Below are 19,648 nucleotides of genomic sequence, written 5' to 3' on the forward strand. Positions count from 1 at the left end.
GCTCCAGGAAAAAGCAAAAAAAAAAAAAAAAAAATCTTGATTTTGCAACGTGACTTCATTTGTACAGAAATGTGCTTATTTGCAGCTGTGGGTTCTTAACTATCTCTGATTATATTTGTACGTGTCAAACTTGTTTAGAGCCTGGCTTGGGGAGCTTTTGTTTCCATTCCACAAGTTGGAATTTAGTGAGACTAATCTCATTGAGAAAAAATAACAATTAACTAAAGAAAAAAAGTAACAAGATGCAACGTGACTTCATTTGTACAGAAATGTGCTTATTTGCAGCTGTGGGTTCTTAACTATCTCTGATTATATTTGTACGTGTCAAACTTGTTTAGAGCCTGGCTTGGGGAGCTTTTGTTTCCATTCCACAAGTTGGAATTTAGTGAGACTAATCTCATTGAGAAAAAATAACAATTAACTAAAGAAAAAAAGTAACAAGACTTTTTAAAAGGTGGTTTGGTTTTTTTATGTATATTTCAATCAGTTAGACCTTGAGCTAGTATTTTCATCCCAGATCCGTAGTACACTAAGTATATAGGGATGAGCAAATGAGAAGGGGTGAGTAAAGGAGGAGCTCTATTCATGGGCTGCATTGCACTAAAGATAGAGGATGTACTATCCTGCGGTTCTGTACCAAAAAGAGTGGTCACTTACTAGAATGAGTGCAGCAAGAACACTGAAATTCCTGTTTGTTTCCCAAGACCAGTCTAAGAACACCAGAGACCAACTTCAAAAAAGCAGTTCATGGGGTATCAAAGCCATTATTACACACATTGCTGGATGAGAAACATATACAATGCCAGTTATTTCTCTGCAGCATCCATCGATAAGCCCAGTTTAAAAAAAAAAAATAAAGACCCTGTAAAAAGGAATATACCCAGCTACCTTCTCACTCACACACCAATAAATCCATGGCCTGAGCTAGGTAAACCATCATGTGGGTGAGTGGATGACTAGGGTTTGGGGAGGCGGGGGTTGGCCTTACATGTTATGACTGCAATCACAGCTCAGCCAGTTTCATCTATTGGTGCAGTAGTCATTGGTCTAGACTGCATCCCATAAATTGCTTAGGGTGCTGCACAGACACTCACGAGGAGATTAAGTCCACGCAACGCCATTAGATAAGTCACTGTCTCTGCTGTCAATTCAGTTTTACTTTATACAAATATTTGATCATTCAGATTTTGTATTGGGCTACTGAATTATCAGGATCCTGTGAGCCAGTGTGGGGACACTCACCTGGGGTGCTTCCACCCATGTGGGGATGGAACTTGGACTTGAACCACTGACATATCCAATGAGTATCTAAATTAGAGGAATACTCTCTAAATTGCTAATGGAAATAGGTCTGTAGGCTTTGATTTCAGTAATTTACATTTACCAGTTTTACAACAGAGAAATCTCCAGAGTTCTTATGCAGTATTTGGCATGTTCCAGTTGGTGAAAGATTGTGTTCAATGTAGTCAGGCTTTATATGAATTCTGTCAGTGATTTCACATTTGCTCATTTATGTATGAGTGAAAGGAAGGAGGATAATGCTGTGAATTTTAGGAACCACATGTCTTTTTTTTTTTTTAATGCACTATTGGTACACATCTCAGATGTGCCATCTATGTAACAGAAAACAGGGCTTTGATGGGTATGTAGTTCCATAATTATCAGAAAAAAGGAAGGAAAAAAGGAAAACAAAACATAACAGTAAAACCTTATAAGCGTTATTACAGTCAGCAAATAGAATTCCAAATAACCACTAGGAACAAAACATGTGGAAGTCATCTTTTCAGTCATTCGTGGGATAAAAATGACATTTTAAAACATTAGAGTGTATAGAAGTCCTAAATGTTTTCTTTTCTCTGAAATGTTATCTTTAATGTGACTTTAAGCATGCTATTATTTAACTCACACATTTCACTCAAACGTCCTTCAGATTTTATTGCAATGCTGTAAAATAACCCTAGAAAACTCAGATCAAAAGAACCTTGACCTGTTTCCTATTTAATCAGGATGTTTAAAAGAATAAGCTGTTATCTCTCGTGGTTTTTATGCAGGTTAGCCTAACAGATAAATCTGCACTTTTTGCTATGCCCAATTGTAGGAAAATCATTTCAATAATAACAGTCTCTGCAAATGCTTGGGGCAAAAAAGAAAGTAACCACTTTTTCACAGAAAAAGCTTTTCACTCAAAAAAAATTCAAACATTTATGAAACGTAATGCATGAATCCAATGAAAGAGTCTAATGTCCTTTTTAGCTTGCCTCAATACGTTGTCTAAATTTTGTGGCTTTAGGAGATTTAGTAAATCATTTAATAGACCTTTTTCAATATTTAAAGTGAATGTAATGATGCAGAAAGATTTTAAGAAATAGTGCTGTAAATTGAAAATATCTAGTTATTGTGGAACAGCTCCAATCTGCCATTCAGGGTACTCCTGATGGCTTCATCACAGTGTTTCAGCGCAGTCCCCAGAAGACCCAGGAGCAGTTCAAGTCCTCAAGCCTTTTTAGCCTTTTTTCTCTCTGCCAAGTATACCAGTGAGGCAACGTACAGGACTGTGAAAAATTTGTGTAACATATTGGACCAGAGGTCCCCAAAGCCCTTGGCACAGTCAACCAACATCAATGACTTCTTATCATTCACGTAAGCAGCAACTATAACTCAAAGGTGAAAGGTTTCTGTTTTAAAAGACTGCAATTACACAGCTCCTGACAAAGCTATTGGATTGAGGACCAATTTAAATGCAGTGAACGGGGAAAAAAACCCCAAAGATAAATAGTGACAGTAGATCACAGCCTAAAACCCTTTGATTTTATATTTATATTTCTTTTCAGCTGAATCCCCATGACAACCATCATTAACACATCCTGCAAAACCGTATTTCAACTCTACTTGGAAAACCAGCCGAGCTATCCTAAAGGCCCACAAGACAGAGGCGTTTAGTCCTCTGTCCCTTTCCAGCCAACACTATCCAACATAGTCGCAACAAGCCCAAGGAGCCAGGAGCTTGGAATTATATGTGACGATCTTCTCCCTCTACCCCTCTTCGTATGCAGGAGTAGTGATTCCCTCCAGGATTTCAGTATGGGAACTAAAACTGCTAAAGGGACAGACAGGATCACACACTGTCCTCTTTAAACACTTGTCTTCAAGGCAGCTGCCTGCAGAGAGCAGTACTCGAAAGAGGGAACTAAACGCTAACGAAAAGCAGTTGTCCAAGGAATCTGGTGTTCTTGAATGCACCCAGAAAGTCTGACGGCTCACATTCATTTTCTGACATTTTCTGTGTTTCCATGGCAAAACCAACCCTTCTGTGTTTCTTCCTAGTCCAAACAGCTTCCCCTCCCCAGGATGGGGGTGCATCCATGCTGCAAACAAAAGTTTACCTGCCTCATGTAGTATCCATGTTTTATAGAAAGAGCAAGCGTACGTGGGAAGAGGTTTCAGGGCAGTCTACCCAAGTCTGCTGAGACCACTGGGGCCCTAACTTCACCACTCCCAGTACCTCAGCTAGCTGGTCAAAAGCTAATTTGGATTTGCCTGTGTGGTCTGGTTTGCTTTCAGTGAAGGAGAAGCTTGACTCTCGGGGTGTCTGATCAGCTGTTGCTGACCCTTCTCGACATTTTATTATTTTTTCTTTTGAGCTGTGGCTTTCACAACGTATTTTACATTGAATTGAAGGAGCTACTGTCTGCAAATGTCACCACAAGTGTCCTATATCTCCTCCCCCAATCTGCCTCATGTGCAAGAACCAGAGGGGCTTGAAGGCAAATTAAATCAGAGCGACAGAAACATCCAGAGCTTTGGAGGCGCCTGAAGACAGACTTCACCAAGAACACGATGTCAGCTGAGGTTACCTACCCAAATCCGGGACAACGCACATTCCCGTACAAATCCCACCCACTCCCTATTTTCTCCATCTCCATTAGAAAAAAAAGGTTAGGTCCAGCACCCTGTTGCTATGCTACAGTTGCCAGTGTCTGGTTGACTGCGGTTTCCACACAGCTGCGAACAAAACACGCTCATTTCTCACAGGAATGAAACTGGTTGGGCAGAGCTACAGGCAGCCAGCGTGCCCTGGTTGCTTCGACCTCAGCCCCGCTCCTCCACCACCACCCACCTTTCACTTTAGCCCCGAAGAGGGCCTGTCACGGGAAGCCTCGGGCACATGAGGAGCAGGACTCCTCCTCTTTCAACACAACTATGAACTTAAGATCGTCATCTTGGATGGCCCGTTGGGACCAAGGATTGACTCCACTGAAGGCACTGGAAGTGCAGACAGTATTAAAGCCAGGCCAGGTACAGCAGTAAAAAGAAATATCAAGCAAGCCAGTGAATATGTCACTGCTACTTCTGCTTTATCAATCTAGAGGTGAAAATATCTGTGAAAACACAACGGGTCTGATTCATCTCAGATATGACTCTGAGCATGGCTCTGGTCTCATCAATTTAAATAAGCAGATCTTAGCAAAGGACACCTCCTCTCCTTCCCACACCCCCTAGTTACTGCCATTCTGCAAACGTTGCCTGAATCTACAATCATGCAGAGGTTGCAGTTTAAGTTGTCCAAAGAAACCTCAGGTTTTTAATGCAAAATAGTGTGCAAAAGTCAGCAGAAATTGAAAGCAAAGAGGTGCTACCAGCTAGCATGTTTACAAGAACTGTGATAGGTGAGAAGTCAGGGCTGACATAAGCCCACAGTATTTTGAAGCCATATGAGCTCTTTAGAATATGTGAAATAAACTGGAATGAGGCTGCCACCTGTTCTTCAGCCTTCTTCATTTTGGGTCATCAGTGACAGCAGGAGAGCAGGCATGAACCAAAAGGATCAATTCACCCAAATGGCAAGTGCTGTCTAGTAGCACTGGGATCAGCATGACCATGGCTTCTCTGGATCACGAGAGGGGAATTTAGCCAGGCCACAACAAGTAAAGGAACTGGACGACTTTCCTCCTCTCCCCCACCACCCTTCTCCTCCCGGAATGCAAAATTTGCCTAGTCTTGCCTCATTTTATTGCCTCCCAACTTCATGTCAGCCAGCCAGCTCGCCTTTCTTAACACTGCTTGGCCAGAAGTATAACTCCAAGCAGTGATTTAGAATAGTCAATGCTAATAAGGGTTTGCAGGGTATTAATGCAACTGATGAGTATACCTGCCAGGCCATATCTTTCAAGCAGAAATATTGCAAGCATTGGAAAAACAAAACCTTTTTTTTTTTTTCTTTTCTTTCTTTCTTTGTCTCTCATGCATGTATTTGACTTGGTCTTGAAAGGAAGCTAAATCAGACTACCACAACGCCACAAAAAACAACAGCCCAAGACCAGCAGAGTTGTTTTCAGTTTTCCCCCAAAAAAGAATAGCTAATACCATCTTTAAATGCCATTTAAGAAAGGTCAAAGTTTTTATTCTGTTAAAAAAAACCCAACATTGTACCCACAACTGAAGGGAGAATGTGAAATACTCTTTACATGAGTAAAGTTTTGTTTAGGATTTTTTTTTTTTTTAATGGTTTAAGCTATTTTATTTGTAACTTGAATGAAACAGCAAGATTTTTAATGGGGATTACTGCAACAGAAATAAACATGTGGAAACAATCCAGATTGAATTTAAATTCTTAAAATGGTCTAAGAATTAATAAGGGTTTCTTTAATCTTTCATCCTTTGCTGGGCCTGGGAGATGTTGATTTCCAGAGCCGCCCATTTGCATTTAGGAAACCTGATGCCCGTCCACAATTCCACACTGAAGCTGCTCAGTTTCAACCTATGTTGTGGCTGGCGTCCCCTAATCCTCTGCACACCCCAATTCTGGGCTCTGTCAGTCCATCATTTGAATGTGATAGGAGCTTTTTTAGAGGTAGCAGTGCAAGAGAGCAAAGTGAAGAGAATAATTATGTCTGAATCTTCCTAGGATGGGCAAGACACCATCTCTGCCCAATCAAGCCGAGCTGTAGCAAACAGCCTGGAGTAAAGCCAGCTGTTCCCTAGGACTCATTGCTGCTTTGCACTCGGCCACAACCTTTCATTAAAAGGGTTACTCTGGATTTCTCACTATGTCTTCCTGCCCACCCACCCTTTTTCATTTTTTAATTCCTAGTTCTTCAGTTGATTACAGGAATTCAGGGCCTGCTGTTCTTCATCTCAAACTCGCACTGTAAGTGGAGTAGGCTATTTGGGCTGGATCAGCAGGAAGAGAAATGCTGTCTATACGGGCTGTCCTGAGGACAGCTCATCCTCTGAACAGAAAGCTGGACCTTGAATTCAAAGCACTGTGTCCTCCTGCAGATTTGACTTTTAGCATCGACTCATCAGAGCAGGAAGTTAAAATTCGACAGAACATGAGAACCTTTAATTACAATGCTCTGGATGAGACATCAGCAAGACGAGGAGTAAAAACATCACCAACTGACAGTGGTCATACCTGCAACCCTACCAGTGCAAACTGGGGAAAAAAGAAAGAAAAAAAAGGAGGGGAAAAAAAACCCAAACCAAAAAGCAAACAAATAAACTGATTAATCTCGGCGTGGAAGGGGATGGAGAGAGGAGCAAGAGAGAGACTTCTGAAAATTAAACTAATTAGAAGTGAAGAAGCATTCCTGTTTTGAGTCTTGATAGTGAGTGTCTGCAAACTGCCTAACCCAGGAAAACCTTTCCCAAATTCAAATGCCACCAATGCCTGCAAAGAGCAGCTCTTTAAAGGGCAGAACGGACAGCAAGTTAACATTTCACAAGTACTTACTGAACTAGAAAACACATAGTTTTCTGCATGTTTCACATTTGCATAGACACTTCCCAGATTATAAGAAATGCCAGGGCTGAGAAATAAACCCAGTCTTTTGTACGTCTCCAGGGTGCATTTAAATTGTGAGCCCAGCTCCCTTTCTCTCTGTGCCAGCAGATGCTGCTTGCCCGCCACCCAGAGCTGGATGGACGCTGTACTCACCAGCTGACTGCTGTACCAATACAGCGATGACTCCTTCAGCACACACCAGAACTTTTTCCATTTGTTGCCAATGAAAGCTCCTTTTTCCTTCTTTTTGTAGAGCCATCCTTGGCAATCAGCTTGCCCCAGCTCTTTACACGATATCCTCCGTCGGCTCATTATAAAGAACCCTGTGCCATTAAAAATACAGTGTTCTGCTTATTTAAAAGTGCATTACCAGGAAAGATGTTGCTGCCAATTAAAGATATCAACCTTACTTAGTAACCTCAGCGAGTCGTCCAAGCATATCTTAAAATAGCCTTAGAAGTCGTTCAGTTTTATGATGGCTATGAGAGTAACACACATTCATTTGAAAGGCATTCTGATGTGCAGAAACAAAATAGTAAGCTACAGATAATACAGACACTAATTAATGCTAAGGTAACCATACATGAGTTTTTGTAAATTAAAACTACATCCTTTGATCCTTTTAAGAGAAGCATGCATATATTTCCCTTCACACAGCTGCACTGAAAAGAATACATCTATTTAAGTCAGCTAGAGAAAACTATTATGCCAAGTACATGAAAAACGCTAGTGTGTGTGTGTGTATGGGTATGCGCATGCAGCTCATTCTACCTCACTGATTTCCAGCTTTGATTCAATTAACATACCACAAGGATTTAGTCCAAAGGAACAGCCCGTTGTCATTTTTCTCAGAATCGGTGCAAAAATCAGTGGAGTTAAAAAGCAGCCTTCCACCAGCTGAGTAGCAGTATAAAATCCTCACCCTCCCAAGAATAAGACATACTAAGAAAATAACAAAAGAAGAACCCAGAAGAGAAAAGAGAAAACAATCTCTCATTACCTTGACTTTTCTTTTTTGTCTTCTGACGCAAGGGAACCTGCAAGAAATGCAGGAAGGAAAGAAAAGAGGAAATTTCAGATTGTGTTGCAACATTTGTGTAGAAAGGGGAGGGGGAAGCTAGAGAAGGACGTGGTGGTGATGCTGGTGGTATATGCAGGGTGGAAACGCATAACCCACTCACTGCTGAAGGGACGTTAGTAGCTGAAGCATAAAGCGTGTTAATTAAAATTGATGTATATCTAGTTAAGCAAGAGCAAACGTAACTCTATTATACATGTGTCTATCTACTAGCGCTTCCTGTTTCACACCCACGGGCAGCTTCCACTTTGCTATGTGTTTGCCTGAATTGTATTCTGTGTTCAGAAGTTAAAAAATAGAAGTTAGAACTCCAGCATTTTAATGCTTCGTTACGCTCCACGAGGGAGATTTACAAACGTGGGGAGATTAAAAATACATGCCAGGTGTTTGATTGTCCTTTAGTTCATTCTAAGCAATCCTGAAAAAAAGAAAAAAAATTGGATTTTCCACTCCTCTCTTTTTTTTATTTAGTGCAGAGAATGTATTTCCCCCTATGTAAGAGTTTCATAATATTTTTCTTAAAACAAACAAACACACACACACACAAACCTGGCAGATTATTCAAACCATAAAACATAAATATGCCAGAAGTTTGCCATGCCATATATGAGAGTTTTAGTCACTGCAAAAATAACACAATTGATTTATATTTACTCATTTGCAGTCTATATATTTCATCCCACACAAACACATAGAAAATGAAACTAAAACAGAAGACCACGGACCAAGAAAGAGGTCATTAGAAAGGTAAAGTCTGGTTTTTGGAGTAAATTCTCCCCAGACAGGCTGGTTGGTTGTGCGATTGTGGACAAAGCACTTGACTTCTCTTTGCCTCAACCTTTCCATCTCGAGCATGGGAACAAAAGCATTCACCTTTTTCTATTTTTAGGAAGGTTTTGAAGCCTCCAGATGACAAATGCTGAATAAGGTGACGTATGATTTAATATGCTTGGCCACAACGTTGCTATGCAAAGCCGGTAGCTACCTGATCCGCTGCAGAGCTACGCTGTGAACATCCCTAATGCAGCCCCTATGCCTAGCCAGCCGGCTTTTCAGGAAAACAAAACCCCATTTCATATCATTCTTGAAGGATTTGATGGCTTTTTCTCACAGGCGAATTAAAGGGGAGTAAAGCTACACCATCTGGAAACAGTAATAGAAGAGACCACTGCCACGAGTATTTACAAGTGCTAGAACTTTCTCTAACCAGTGATCTTTGTAGCATGTATCACAGAGTGCAGAACCGCATACTGCAGTTGTGCACTTATCTGGTGCCTATTTGAGATGACCTGAACAACTCATTTGTGGGAGGCTTCACCAGGAATGAATAATCCCAGACTCCTGCTTAATCATCACGTATTATTTTTTCCTTTTTTTTTCTTTCTTTTTTTTTTCTTTTAAATTCTACCACTGCCTCTCTCTCTCTCAGAATATTCTCCATGACAACAGACAAAGAAAAGCAATGAGAAAACACAGCGGCTCTATTGGAGGCTCCGCTATTTCCCCATCCTATATGGGCCACCTTTTGTGTCTTCATTCCAAAGAAAGCAACGCCCTATTTAGGACACGTGGAAACAATATATGGCCTCAGTGAATCAATGGGTCATGCAGTCACACTAATTACTTTCCTTTAGAGCTACCCAAAGTGATATTAAGAAAAACAAATAGGAATCAGCTCTCCTTGCACAAAAACTATGTAGTGGGGCAACGTCACATCTTTGCCATGATACTACAGTGGGGTCATTTCATCTTTAACCAACATAAAGTTGTACAACAAGAGCAGCAATACTGAGACAGGATGTGGCTCTCCGTAAACAACCGAGGAAGAAGTAGATCTTTCCACTAACCTTACTGATGGCCTAACACAAAATAACATGGTCTATGGCTCATCTGTCAAGAAAGGGTTAATATCCATATTATGTAAATCATCTGTTAGGGTCCACTTTATAAACAGACTAAGGAAAACACTGATTACCTAGTAAGAGTTCGGGGTAGCAAAAAGAACTTACAAATGTGCATTTATTATTCAGCAGCAACGATGGTATCCTGCTGCAAGTTGACAGGGGTGATGGATCCCCATCTCTTCATATTTTGTGGGAGGAGTTGGGAAATTAACGGGGGAAGGAAGGGCAGTTTCCCCAGCCACCACTGCATCTAGTTTGCCTGGATAAAATCAATGATAAATCTGTAATAAAATCATTGCTGAGTGAGATTTCCTGAATTAAGATACATTTCTGGTTTTCTTTCCCAGTATTCCTGAAAGCTGAAGTAAATTTTCAACAGATTGATCCTAAACCTGGAATTCAGCAACTTTTAAATGTTTTTAGTGCTGTTCAGAAGCCCAGCATCATCTTATAAAAAACATCTGTTCTGTTCTGCACAAGAGAAACCTCTAATCCCAGCAATGAAATCCAGTGTTATTCACAAAATTGCCTTCCCAAATTTTGTTGATTTATGAACAAACAAAAGCAACCTCTTTCTCTAAAGCACCAGTGTTTGGAGTCAGACAGATATTTTATGAAATAAACAGTTTTCAGTAAAACTGAAAAAAAATATCTTAAACCAATAGAAAACCTATATTTAAATGAATCTACCACAAAATTCATAAAATGCCTCACCAGCAGGATTTGGATTCAGTTTTCCATGAGAATACAACACATTAGCAAGTCTCCAGTGGCAAACCTTTCCTCAAGAAGTAAATTAAAGTTTCCACCTCTGAAAACTGGCTTATGAGAGTCAACAATCTTTCATTTCAGTGAACCTGGGTGAACATTGATTAAGAGATACTTTCAAGTTTCACTCCTAGTAGGAGACATTAACACCAGTGCAGAAAAAAGAGAAAACTGTGGACGGCAGAGTTATTGCCAGTAAAACCAATGGTACCGACCAGGGGCATAACAGCGGCTTCAGATGTGAATGTACTGTAACTACCAGACATAGTCACTGGAACAACCTGAAACTGAACCAAATGTCATGATTTTACTATGCTTCTGGCAATGGTGGATGTTTCTCTGTAAATCTCAATTTCCTGATGGCAAATTATTTATTTCATTATCACAGGTTCAACTGAAAAACAAGCCAAAGAAATCAGATCTATTTCTAGCTCTTCTTGTTACCAGGGAAAATCTGAGAGCAATAATCCTCAGAAAGCTCTGAAATAAATGCAAAACGTTACAGTTAACTTGCAGCTTTAGGAAGGTCATCATTTTTGTGCAAGGCTGGCAATACAGGGTAGCTTTTAATCTTTTTTGGTAGGTTTTGGTTTACTCATCAGTTTACTGAGACCTGAGGACTGAACAGGATGGGCTAGTGATCCTGCAGGACAATGCAGGCTTCAAGCTTGCTATCCATTACTCCTCCACTTGGCAAATACACCCATGAGCCAGTTGCAAAGGGAGCTGTACAACTGAGCGTTGTTCACAGCCACTTCTGTGCCAGGCAGGCTCTACCGATGACCAAAAACATACGAGAAGTGACAACTTCAGTGAGAGACTTCTGTCAGTTTAGAGATCCTATTTTTCCACAGAATCACAGTATGGTTGAGGTTGGGAGGGACTTCTGGAGGTCATTTAGTCCAACCCTCCCACTCAAGCAAGGCCACCTACAGCCAGTTGTCCAGGACCATGTCCAGACAGCTTTTGAGTATCTCCAAGGATGGAGACCCCACAGCCTCTCTGGACAACCTGTGACAGTGCTCAGTCACCCTCACAATACAAAAGTGTTTCCTGACGTTCAGAGGGAACCTCCTGTGTTTCAGTTTGTGCCCATTGCTTCTGGTCCTGTCACTGGGCACCGCTGAAAAAAACCTGGCTCCACCATCTTTGCACCCTGCCTTCAGGTATTTACATGCATTAATAAGATCCCCCTGAGCCTGTTCTCCAAGCTAAACAGTCCCAGCCCACTCAGTCTTTCCTCATATATTAGATGCTCCAGTCCCTTAATCATCCTTGTGGCCCTTCATTGGACTCTCTCCAGTATGTGCCTGTCTCTCTTGTACTGGGGAGCCCAGAACTGGACACAGTGCTCCAGGTGTGGCCTCACCAGCACTGAGTAAAGGGGAAGGATCACCTCTCTTGACCTGCTGGCAATACTTTGTCTAATGCAGCCAAGGATACTATTTGCCTTCGTTGCAGCAAGGGCACGTTGCTGGCTCATGTTCAACTTGATGTCCACCAAGACTCCCAGGTCCTTTTCTGCAAAGCTGCTTTCCAGCTGGGTGGCCCCCAGCATATACTGGTTTCCTCTAGCAGTATCATTTGTGCTCACATGGAATAACAGTAGGGGGTGGAAGTCAGAGGGCTGGACAGGCTTTGGCAGTCCCTCCACAACATCCTGGATCCTGGCCCCTGCCAGGCAGCAAACCTCTCTAGATGGTCGGTCAGGCCTACAGATGGGTGCCTCTGTCACCCACAGCAGGGAATCACCCATTGTGATGACTCACCATTTCTTCCTGGTAGCCTTGCATGGTTTACAGTTAGGTGAACCAGGTCCTTTGCGAGTAGGCACATCTGGCTTCTCTTCAATTTTGAGGGCAGTCAACCTATTTTGCAGTTACAAGTTCTTAGGTGGGGCAGGAGCCTTCCTCTTGGTACTAGAAGTCATCAGCTTCCATCCTTCCCCTTCTCCAGAGGTTTTGCTTACTTTGATAGTGGGGGTAGACACTGCTTGCTTCTCCATTGCAGGTGGGGACTGAGGTTCTTCAAGCTGTTGTGTCTCAGAGAAGAGCCTGTCTATCTCCCTTTCATTTTCTCTGATGCTGCACAGCCTTCTCACTTCCTCCCATATCTCCTCCACTTGCCAGCACAGCTCCTCCAAGACAGCGCACCTCCTGCAGGGCTAAGGGCCATCTCTCCTGGCCTCAGAGAGAGGTCCCAGGCACTTCCTGCAGTCTGAGACTTGGAAGGCTGCATCTGCCATCTGAAGCTCAGTCTGTGTGGAAGTCTTTGCCCTAGCAGAGACAGCTGCTCCCATGTCTATTGGGGAAACTGCCCTGTTACCACCATGTCTAAGACTGTTACAGCAGCACAATTTCAACTGAGGCCCCTTTACTTCACTCCTTCTTCACACCCCACTGCACAAACTGCTGGGTCTGTTGGCTGTGCTCTGTGCCTGGCTCTTAGATAGGTCCCTCCTGAGCACCAGTTAAAGGATGCTTGACCCTCCCTAATCAGAGGGAGCTGCATCAAAGGCTCCAGGCACCCTGGGTCAGGGGCAGCTGATCACAATCATTAGAAGCTGCTAGAGCTTCCTTGGGCCCACACCCTTGTGGCTCCCCTTATCTTGTCCTTGCCTGACAGCAAGGATTGGCAAATATATAGCATGGGGGCTACATGTTTCCAGCCTCCATTCCAAATAGGTGGCCTTGAGCAATTGTGTCTGGGAACCAAACTCGGGTGGGCAGCATCCCTCTGGGGAGCTGCCAGGAACAGTCGAGGATCGTCACCCCAGGGGGTGCTTCTGCCTAGAGACTGAGGGGCTTGCAGCCTGCAAACTCCCCAAGAGAAAAAAATGGGGTGAAACAGGTGTATGAGGCTGTTTCAAGGGAAAGAAAAAAAATTGTTCTACAAGTAAAAGCAGGGGCATTGGGCTAATACTGAAGACCAGACTTCATATCTCATGAAGTTCGACCCACAATGCGTGAGTCTGAGAAGGCACCAAAGGCAGCTATGATCAACAGTTCATCTAAGCTTCTCAAGGGTTAGACAGACATGTGGCTAAGAAAATCCTTTGCTAAGTTCATGTATCCTAAGTTACTGCTTTCTCATCTATTGAGGGGTAGGACTTGGAAGTGAGGGCACCCCTGGCATCAGGCCCATACAGATGACTTCATTTCATCCTTAAAGCAGAACTGGGACAGCCTGTGGCAGTCTCACCACTTGGTCTGGCCCATAAGCAAGATCTTGTTTGGATATTGATGTTGTCCACAGTCTTCTATGATTACAAGCACACAACCCCAACATATGACCTCTTCAGCTGATCAGTAGCTCTGGCATAACTTCAATTATACTTACGAGAGTGTTGCCATCAGCTTCCATGAATGGTTTCAAAGCTTAGCGGGAAAGCTGTAAAAAGAGAAAGTTTTGTTTACTTAAGTTCTGTATCATATTTTCATATAACTTAAGTCTTGGCAGTGGAGTAAAAAAATCTGTTAATACACTTTGACCTGCCATTACCCTCCACACTCCACCCACCCCCTCAAAAAAAAAAAAGACATTTTCCAAAGATTATGCTATGTTATGTGAACTAATTTTACTGATTTAGAAGTCAACCAGTGATAAGGAACACTAACTCAAAGCCATCCAAGCTTTTCTATGAAATAAACAGAATAAAGCTCATGGATGTGGTTGGAGGGTTGCTTTTTGTTTGTTTGGGTTGGGTTTTGGGGTTGGGTGGGGTTTTTTGTTTGGGTTTTTTTGGTTTGGGTTTTGGGTTTTTTTTTTTAGGAAATGCATCAAGAATAAATAAATAAAATGGGGGGTGGTGGTGTTCATTTTGGGTTTTACTTCAAAGAAATCTATAGGAATTTGATTTCTGCTTCAGCTGAGTAATTACCTAATTAGAATTCCCAGAAAACACTGGGAATCTGCCGGCTCTCCTGAACAGGATGAGATCTCATACTGGACTACCCCTTTTACAATGAATTGCAATTTTCCATTCTGGAGAGCAAAATCTGTGCAGTTCAACAGTAGACACTAGGGTTTATTTTCCAAAGACACACAAAGTTAGTAAGTTATCCATTTAGGTGATGGTTCAGGTGATTTCATTTGGTATACACAACCAATAGTCAACTCCCTAAGTGATTTTCCTTTGGCTGGTAGGATGGACAGATGACAAAAGAATCAGTGCAGTGTACAAGATGAAGGAAAACGTACCAACTTTTTAGTGCCAGCAAATTTCCTATAAAACTCACCCCTCTGCATATGAAAGAATCATTGAGTGAAATGGGAGGGGATACAAGACTGTCAAAGTGAGCAAGAAAGGATTTCCAGAAATAGAGCCACACTTCAGAAGAATTTCTAATAAGAAATTTTTCCTGTTACTAAAACCAGTAATTTAAGATATGCACCATTCCTCATACATAATATTTGTTTTAGTTTGAAAATAAAATCTTAAAACAGAAAATAAAAACCCACCTACTGGCTTCCAGCAATTTCAAACCAAAAATAGAAAGGCAAACAAATACATATTTTTCTGGCTCCCAACTGTTTCTATTCAAAAATAGAAAGAAGCACTTTCTATAAGTGGCTCAAATTGAAGTAATATCACGATGAGGAGAGATGTTATGGCAAATAATTTCAAGGATGTTTAGAAATCATAGCTAGTATAAACAAGCAGAGGAAACACCTTTAGTTGTACAAGCAAATTAACATCGAGCCTCAAATACCGAGCCAGAAAGCAAGAGAATAACAGACCAAATTATAGTAATTATTGTGACATGTGGCCTTTTTCCTGTCATTTCTTCATTTCATGTGTGCTTTGGGTTTGGGGAGGGTGGGTTGTAATTATACAAACTGCACAGATTTGAATCAGTCACGGTACCAGGAGCAAGAGGACAAGTGTTAGTTAACTGGCAAGGAAACATTTCCGCCTGCGTGCTTTGTGCCAAAGGAGTTGAATGGATTTCAGCAGAACCTTCTCAGTGACTTTAACTCAAACTTTTGTTGTTTCCAGAAACTGGATAAGCAATCTTTGAGCCAGCATCCAATTTTCAAAAGCAGCACTGACTTCTGTCTCATTCTAGTTAAGAGTATAATTTATTATTCCCTGTGTAAAGAAAGTTATAAAAAAAAAAAATCACACATTCACTGCAGAAATAACTCTCATACACATAACCTGAGTTTATTTCTCCTAAGTAAACCCAACCTGAGTGAGATTAGTTGCACTGTGAAATAGCACTAGGATTTTTACGTCCGCTCAAGTGTACTCAACTGTTGCAAAACCAACATTTCAGAAGGGTGTAACCTCTTTATCTCTGCACTACAGTAAAGTAAGTGTTTCCTTTCCATTTTCTGCAGGTGCACTGTGGGAAAGCCATCTATCCTTTCTAAACAGACAGGTGAATTTGGAGAAGGAGCTGGATAAATATGGCCACTCAAGTAGAGCTGGTCTTCCAGCTGAACCTTACTGTATGGTCCAGCATGAATCTGCAGGGGCTGTCTCTGGGAACCATAGCCCCCCACCCCCCAATATTCCCCTCCCACAGGCTGCAGTTAGCATCCCCTGCTGAGCTGTGCCCCTTGCGTGCGCTCTGTGGGATGGTAGGTGGTCACACCACGGCAGCCCAGGAGCATGCCCAGGGCTGGCGGTTTTGCTGGCAGAAGAGCTTCCCAGCCCACGAAAGCTACACCTGAGCTTGGGAACTTGGCAAGCCAGCGAGAGGTCAGTAGGAGACAACACCTGAGTTCATACCACCAGGAGGGTGTCCCGATTCCTAACTGGGACAGCTGCAGCAGGAGAAGACGTGGCCCAGACCATCTCATTTCATAGCACTCAGGGTGCTATATTACAGACTGGAGACACCCGTGTCAATCCTTGTCCTGACTTAGGTGGACACTGAATTTGAAGCGGAGTCTCACCCCCAAAGGTGTACCCTAAGCACCAAGGTGAGGATGTGGGATTCCAGCCCTTTTCCTAAGCCTCTCCATTTGCAACAAGATAAGATCTAGGAATAGAAGGAGAGGGAAGCCCTCCAGCCTACAGATTAAGGCACCCACACGGAAAACATGCACCAGGATTGCAGTCTGCTGTGATGGATGTTCAATTCACTAAAATTGTAAAGTGGAACAAACTGAAGAGAGAAAATAAAACAAGGCACAGTGAAACCTCTCCCACTTCAGATGGCTTTATAAAGGAGAAAACAAACTTGAATCTCTCACTTCCTGGAGGATAAAACGTAATGGATCTACTGGATAAAAGCAAAGGGGATGGATTTACATTATCAGTTTGTAAACCATACCTATGTTTCTTTGGCTTTTCTTAGAGGTGCCCGAAACAACTCATTTAATTTCAGTTTGATTGAATACAATATGTCAAAAGTGGTTTCTGCTAAAAGATTCCTAATTCAAGTTTTTGAGGGTTTTTTATTTTGATTCAACAACTGAACTACAATATCATTTTGCATAGCTTTATTAGTCCCACTTCACTCCCGCTTTTTCAAGAAGAGTAATAAACAAGTAGGTACATGAGTAATAGCTGATGCAACAAATGTGGAAACATAGCAAGTGACTTATCAGAAATATCTTGCAATTATTTCCATTTGACTACATCACCTCTTCCGAAATAAGTAGAAATATCTCTGTTAAAGATCAAAGGCAATGTTAAGGGTGGAAAAAAGGGAAAACAACACTGAGGTTCCAATGATTCTAATCGCAAAAAGCAATCTTAATTCATTAGTAATATTCCTCTTGTGGAAGTCAAAATCCACAAGGCCTGACGCTGTCTCTTACCAGTTACAAGCTACAGTGAGCATGTCGATCTGCAATGATATTGGTATAAGCCTGCCAAACATGCCTTCCAGGCATCCCTCAGATGACATCCAGAGTGGGCATATGCCTTCCTGCTTCTGAGCAAAATATTTGAGATATGTAACATGACTCAAACTATTTGTGTTGCAGAAGCACCCAAAATGTGCATAGCTCAGTTCCTGTTCAGACGGCATTGACACAGACTACTCAAAAAAAAATTCCGCTTTACCAAGCACCAAGTCAGGGCTATAAGACAACCTGTAAAATAAGCTTTTTGCCTTCTTTCTATTTACGTTTCTCACACTGGTCAGCAGCTTTAACCTCTCTGCTTGCTTTCTGTTTATTTGGCTGCCTGCAACAATCAGCACTTCAATGGGCAATGAATTGACAGGCGATATGAAACTAGGGATAGTGCTACAAAAATCTCCCTAAAAAAAAAAATCAATGATTACTTAATCACATATCTCACTTACCAGGCATTAGGAATAGCATTGCCCCAAATCATAGCAGCGCTTGAAGCACCGTCCTGTGTCAAGGAGACAGCCTTATATAATAGTCCTAAATTATCACATTACCTCTAACTGGGTTTCTTGCAACAATGCAGGTGAAAAATAATCACAGTGACTGTAAGCTCATCATTGTCCTTTGGGTTACTAGAGATCAATTTAATCTGGCAGAAACTTACCATTAACTACTAATTAATCAGATCTAGTCAGTTACTTAACTGGTTAATTAGCTATCTCAATCAACTATCTTACTTGTACAAGGAGTTTCTTGATCTGCAGATTTTCTCTCATTTACTGGCTCACCAGAAAAGTCAGATATTAAGCTGGTGCTGTGCCACAGGGCAATGACAAGCAGACATTAAGCCACTTTTCACAAAAGCTCATGGACCATCCCACCCCGGTTAAGTTATGTCCCACCCGCTTTGGTCCCCATGTCTTTATGTTTCCAATTGCAGATGAAACTACAGATTCACCATTAGCATTGGAAACAAACAGTCTATTAAAGCATAATCATAAGTCATAATTTTCAGAGTATACCTTCAGCTTTGACCACAATGGATAAATTTAAGTTTGTTAAATAAAAATTACCCTTTGAAAAGCCAAAAGGGTTCTTATCACAGGCCTAGCAGCAAGAAACTGCGTTTGTCCCATTATAATACCATTGTTTATAACCTTATTTTCAAATGCATTTGAAGTTATTCAAGCCCCTCACCTGCAAGCAATTCAAAAAGACAACTTCTGACTCCGTTTGGGAGAGGGCCAAGAAAAACTGGAACCAAGTTCACTGTTCCCATTGTGGAGACAGAAAGGGTCTGGAGACATTGCCCTGCTTGGATCACGGCCAGGTCCTGTCAGTCCAGCGAGGAAGCCCAAGAGCAACAGGTTGCAGGCGTTGACAGCTCTGAGCAAGCAGTTGCAGGAGCCCACGCTCACCGCCTTCAGGAGGAGAGGGGCTGCAAAGAAAGAAGAGGTTCAGCAGAAGAGAGGTGCTCCAGCTGCCTCTGTGGCCTCACAGGCAAAAATAAGAAATCAAAATGGCATGCTTAGTGAAGTGTGTCTGCCCCAAATGTGAGTTTGCATGCAGACTCCTTATAGTGTCGAGCTGATTCCTAGTGCTGTTATGTTTGAAGGCCAAGGAAGAGTTTGCAGAAACATTAAGTGCAATACTGCGATTACTACTGCCTCCTAGCTGGCTTTTTTGCTGTGGCAGGCAATAAAAGCAGGCAAAGTTAAGCTGGCTGCAGAAACAGATGAAGAGTTAGTGCAGTTAAGAGGTAAGGAAACACTCCAGGTCTAAAGAAGCACTTCCCTGGTGTTCTGTTCTCTTCCAAAGAAGCACAGAAGATGCTTTGCTTCTTTGCTGGAAGATGAAACACAGAGGCAGAAAAAAAAAAGCCCAAAGCCTATAGCCCCTCCTGAGACAACAATCTAAGGGGTTTCCCTTGAAGCAAGTCCCTTGCAAAAGATAGAGATGAGGGGAGAGGGAGCATCGTTCCCTCCTCTATTTTTTCAGATCAGCCGTTCAGCAAACACAGTTTTGAGGGAACACTGCAAGGTCCAGCACCTAAAGAGAGAACGAGGAGGATGTTTCCCCCCCAGCACAAAGGTACAGAACCGCTGCACTAATCATAAACGTGGATCATCACAATTGCAGGAACCTGAGACATCCTCACTGGAAGGCAGTTCTGACAAACATCTGCTCTCCAGGCATTGCAGAAGGTTTTATGCATCCAATGGAAGGTAAAAATTGAAAAAATTAATCACAGCAATAAGCTGCTGCAAAACATTTTGTGAATTCAGAGGACGAGGTTCAGAG

At 42.0% G+C, this 19,648-nt stretch overlaps 1 protein-coding gene across 1 annotated transcript in view; it reads right to left on the reverse strand.

Annotated features, from left to right (window-relative positions):
- The window catches only part of IPCEF1 (interaction protein for cytohesin exchange factors 1), a 43,596-nt gene extending 29,699 nt beyond the window's left edge, over window positions 1-13,897 (reverse strand). Inside the window, exons 1-3 of the mRNA XM_019472634.1 lie at window positions 13,874-13,897; window positions 7,785-7,821; window positions 6,938-7,107 (exon numbers count right to left, since the gene is read on the reverse strand). Coding sequence (XP_019328179.1) covers window positions 6,938-7,107; window positions 7,785-7,821; window positions 13,874-13,897 — 231 coding nt within the window. The remainder of the gene's footprint in view (window positions 1-6,937; window positions 7,108-7,784; window positions 7,822-13,873) is intronic.
- Window positions 13,898-19,648: the final 5,751 nt, after the last annotated feature.

Source organism: Aptenodytes forsteri, unplaced genomic scaffold (assembly GCF_000699145.1).
Source record: "Aptenodytes forsteri isolate BGI_AS27 unplaced genomic scaffold, ASM69914v1 Scaffold82, whole genome shotgun sequence".
NCBI classification, from domain to species: Eukaryota; Metazoa; Chordata; class Aves; order Sphenisciformes; family Spheniscidae; genus Aptenodytes; species Aptenodytes forsteri.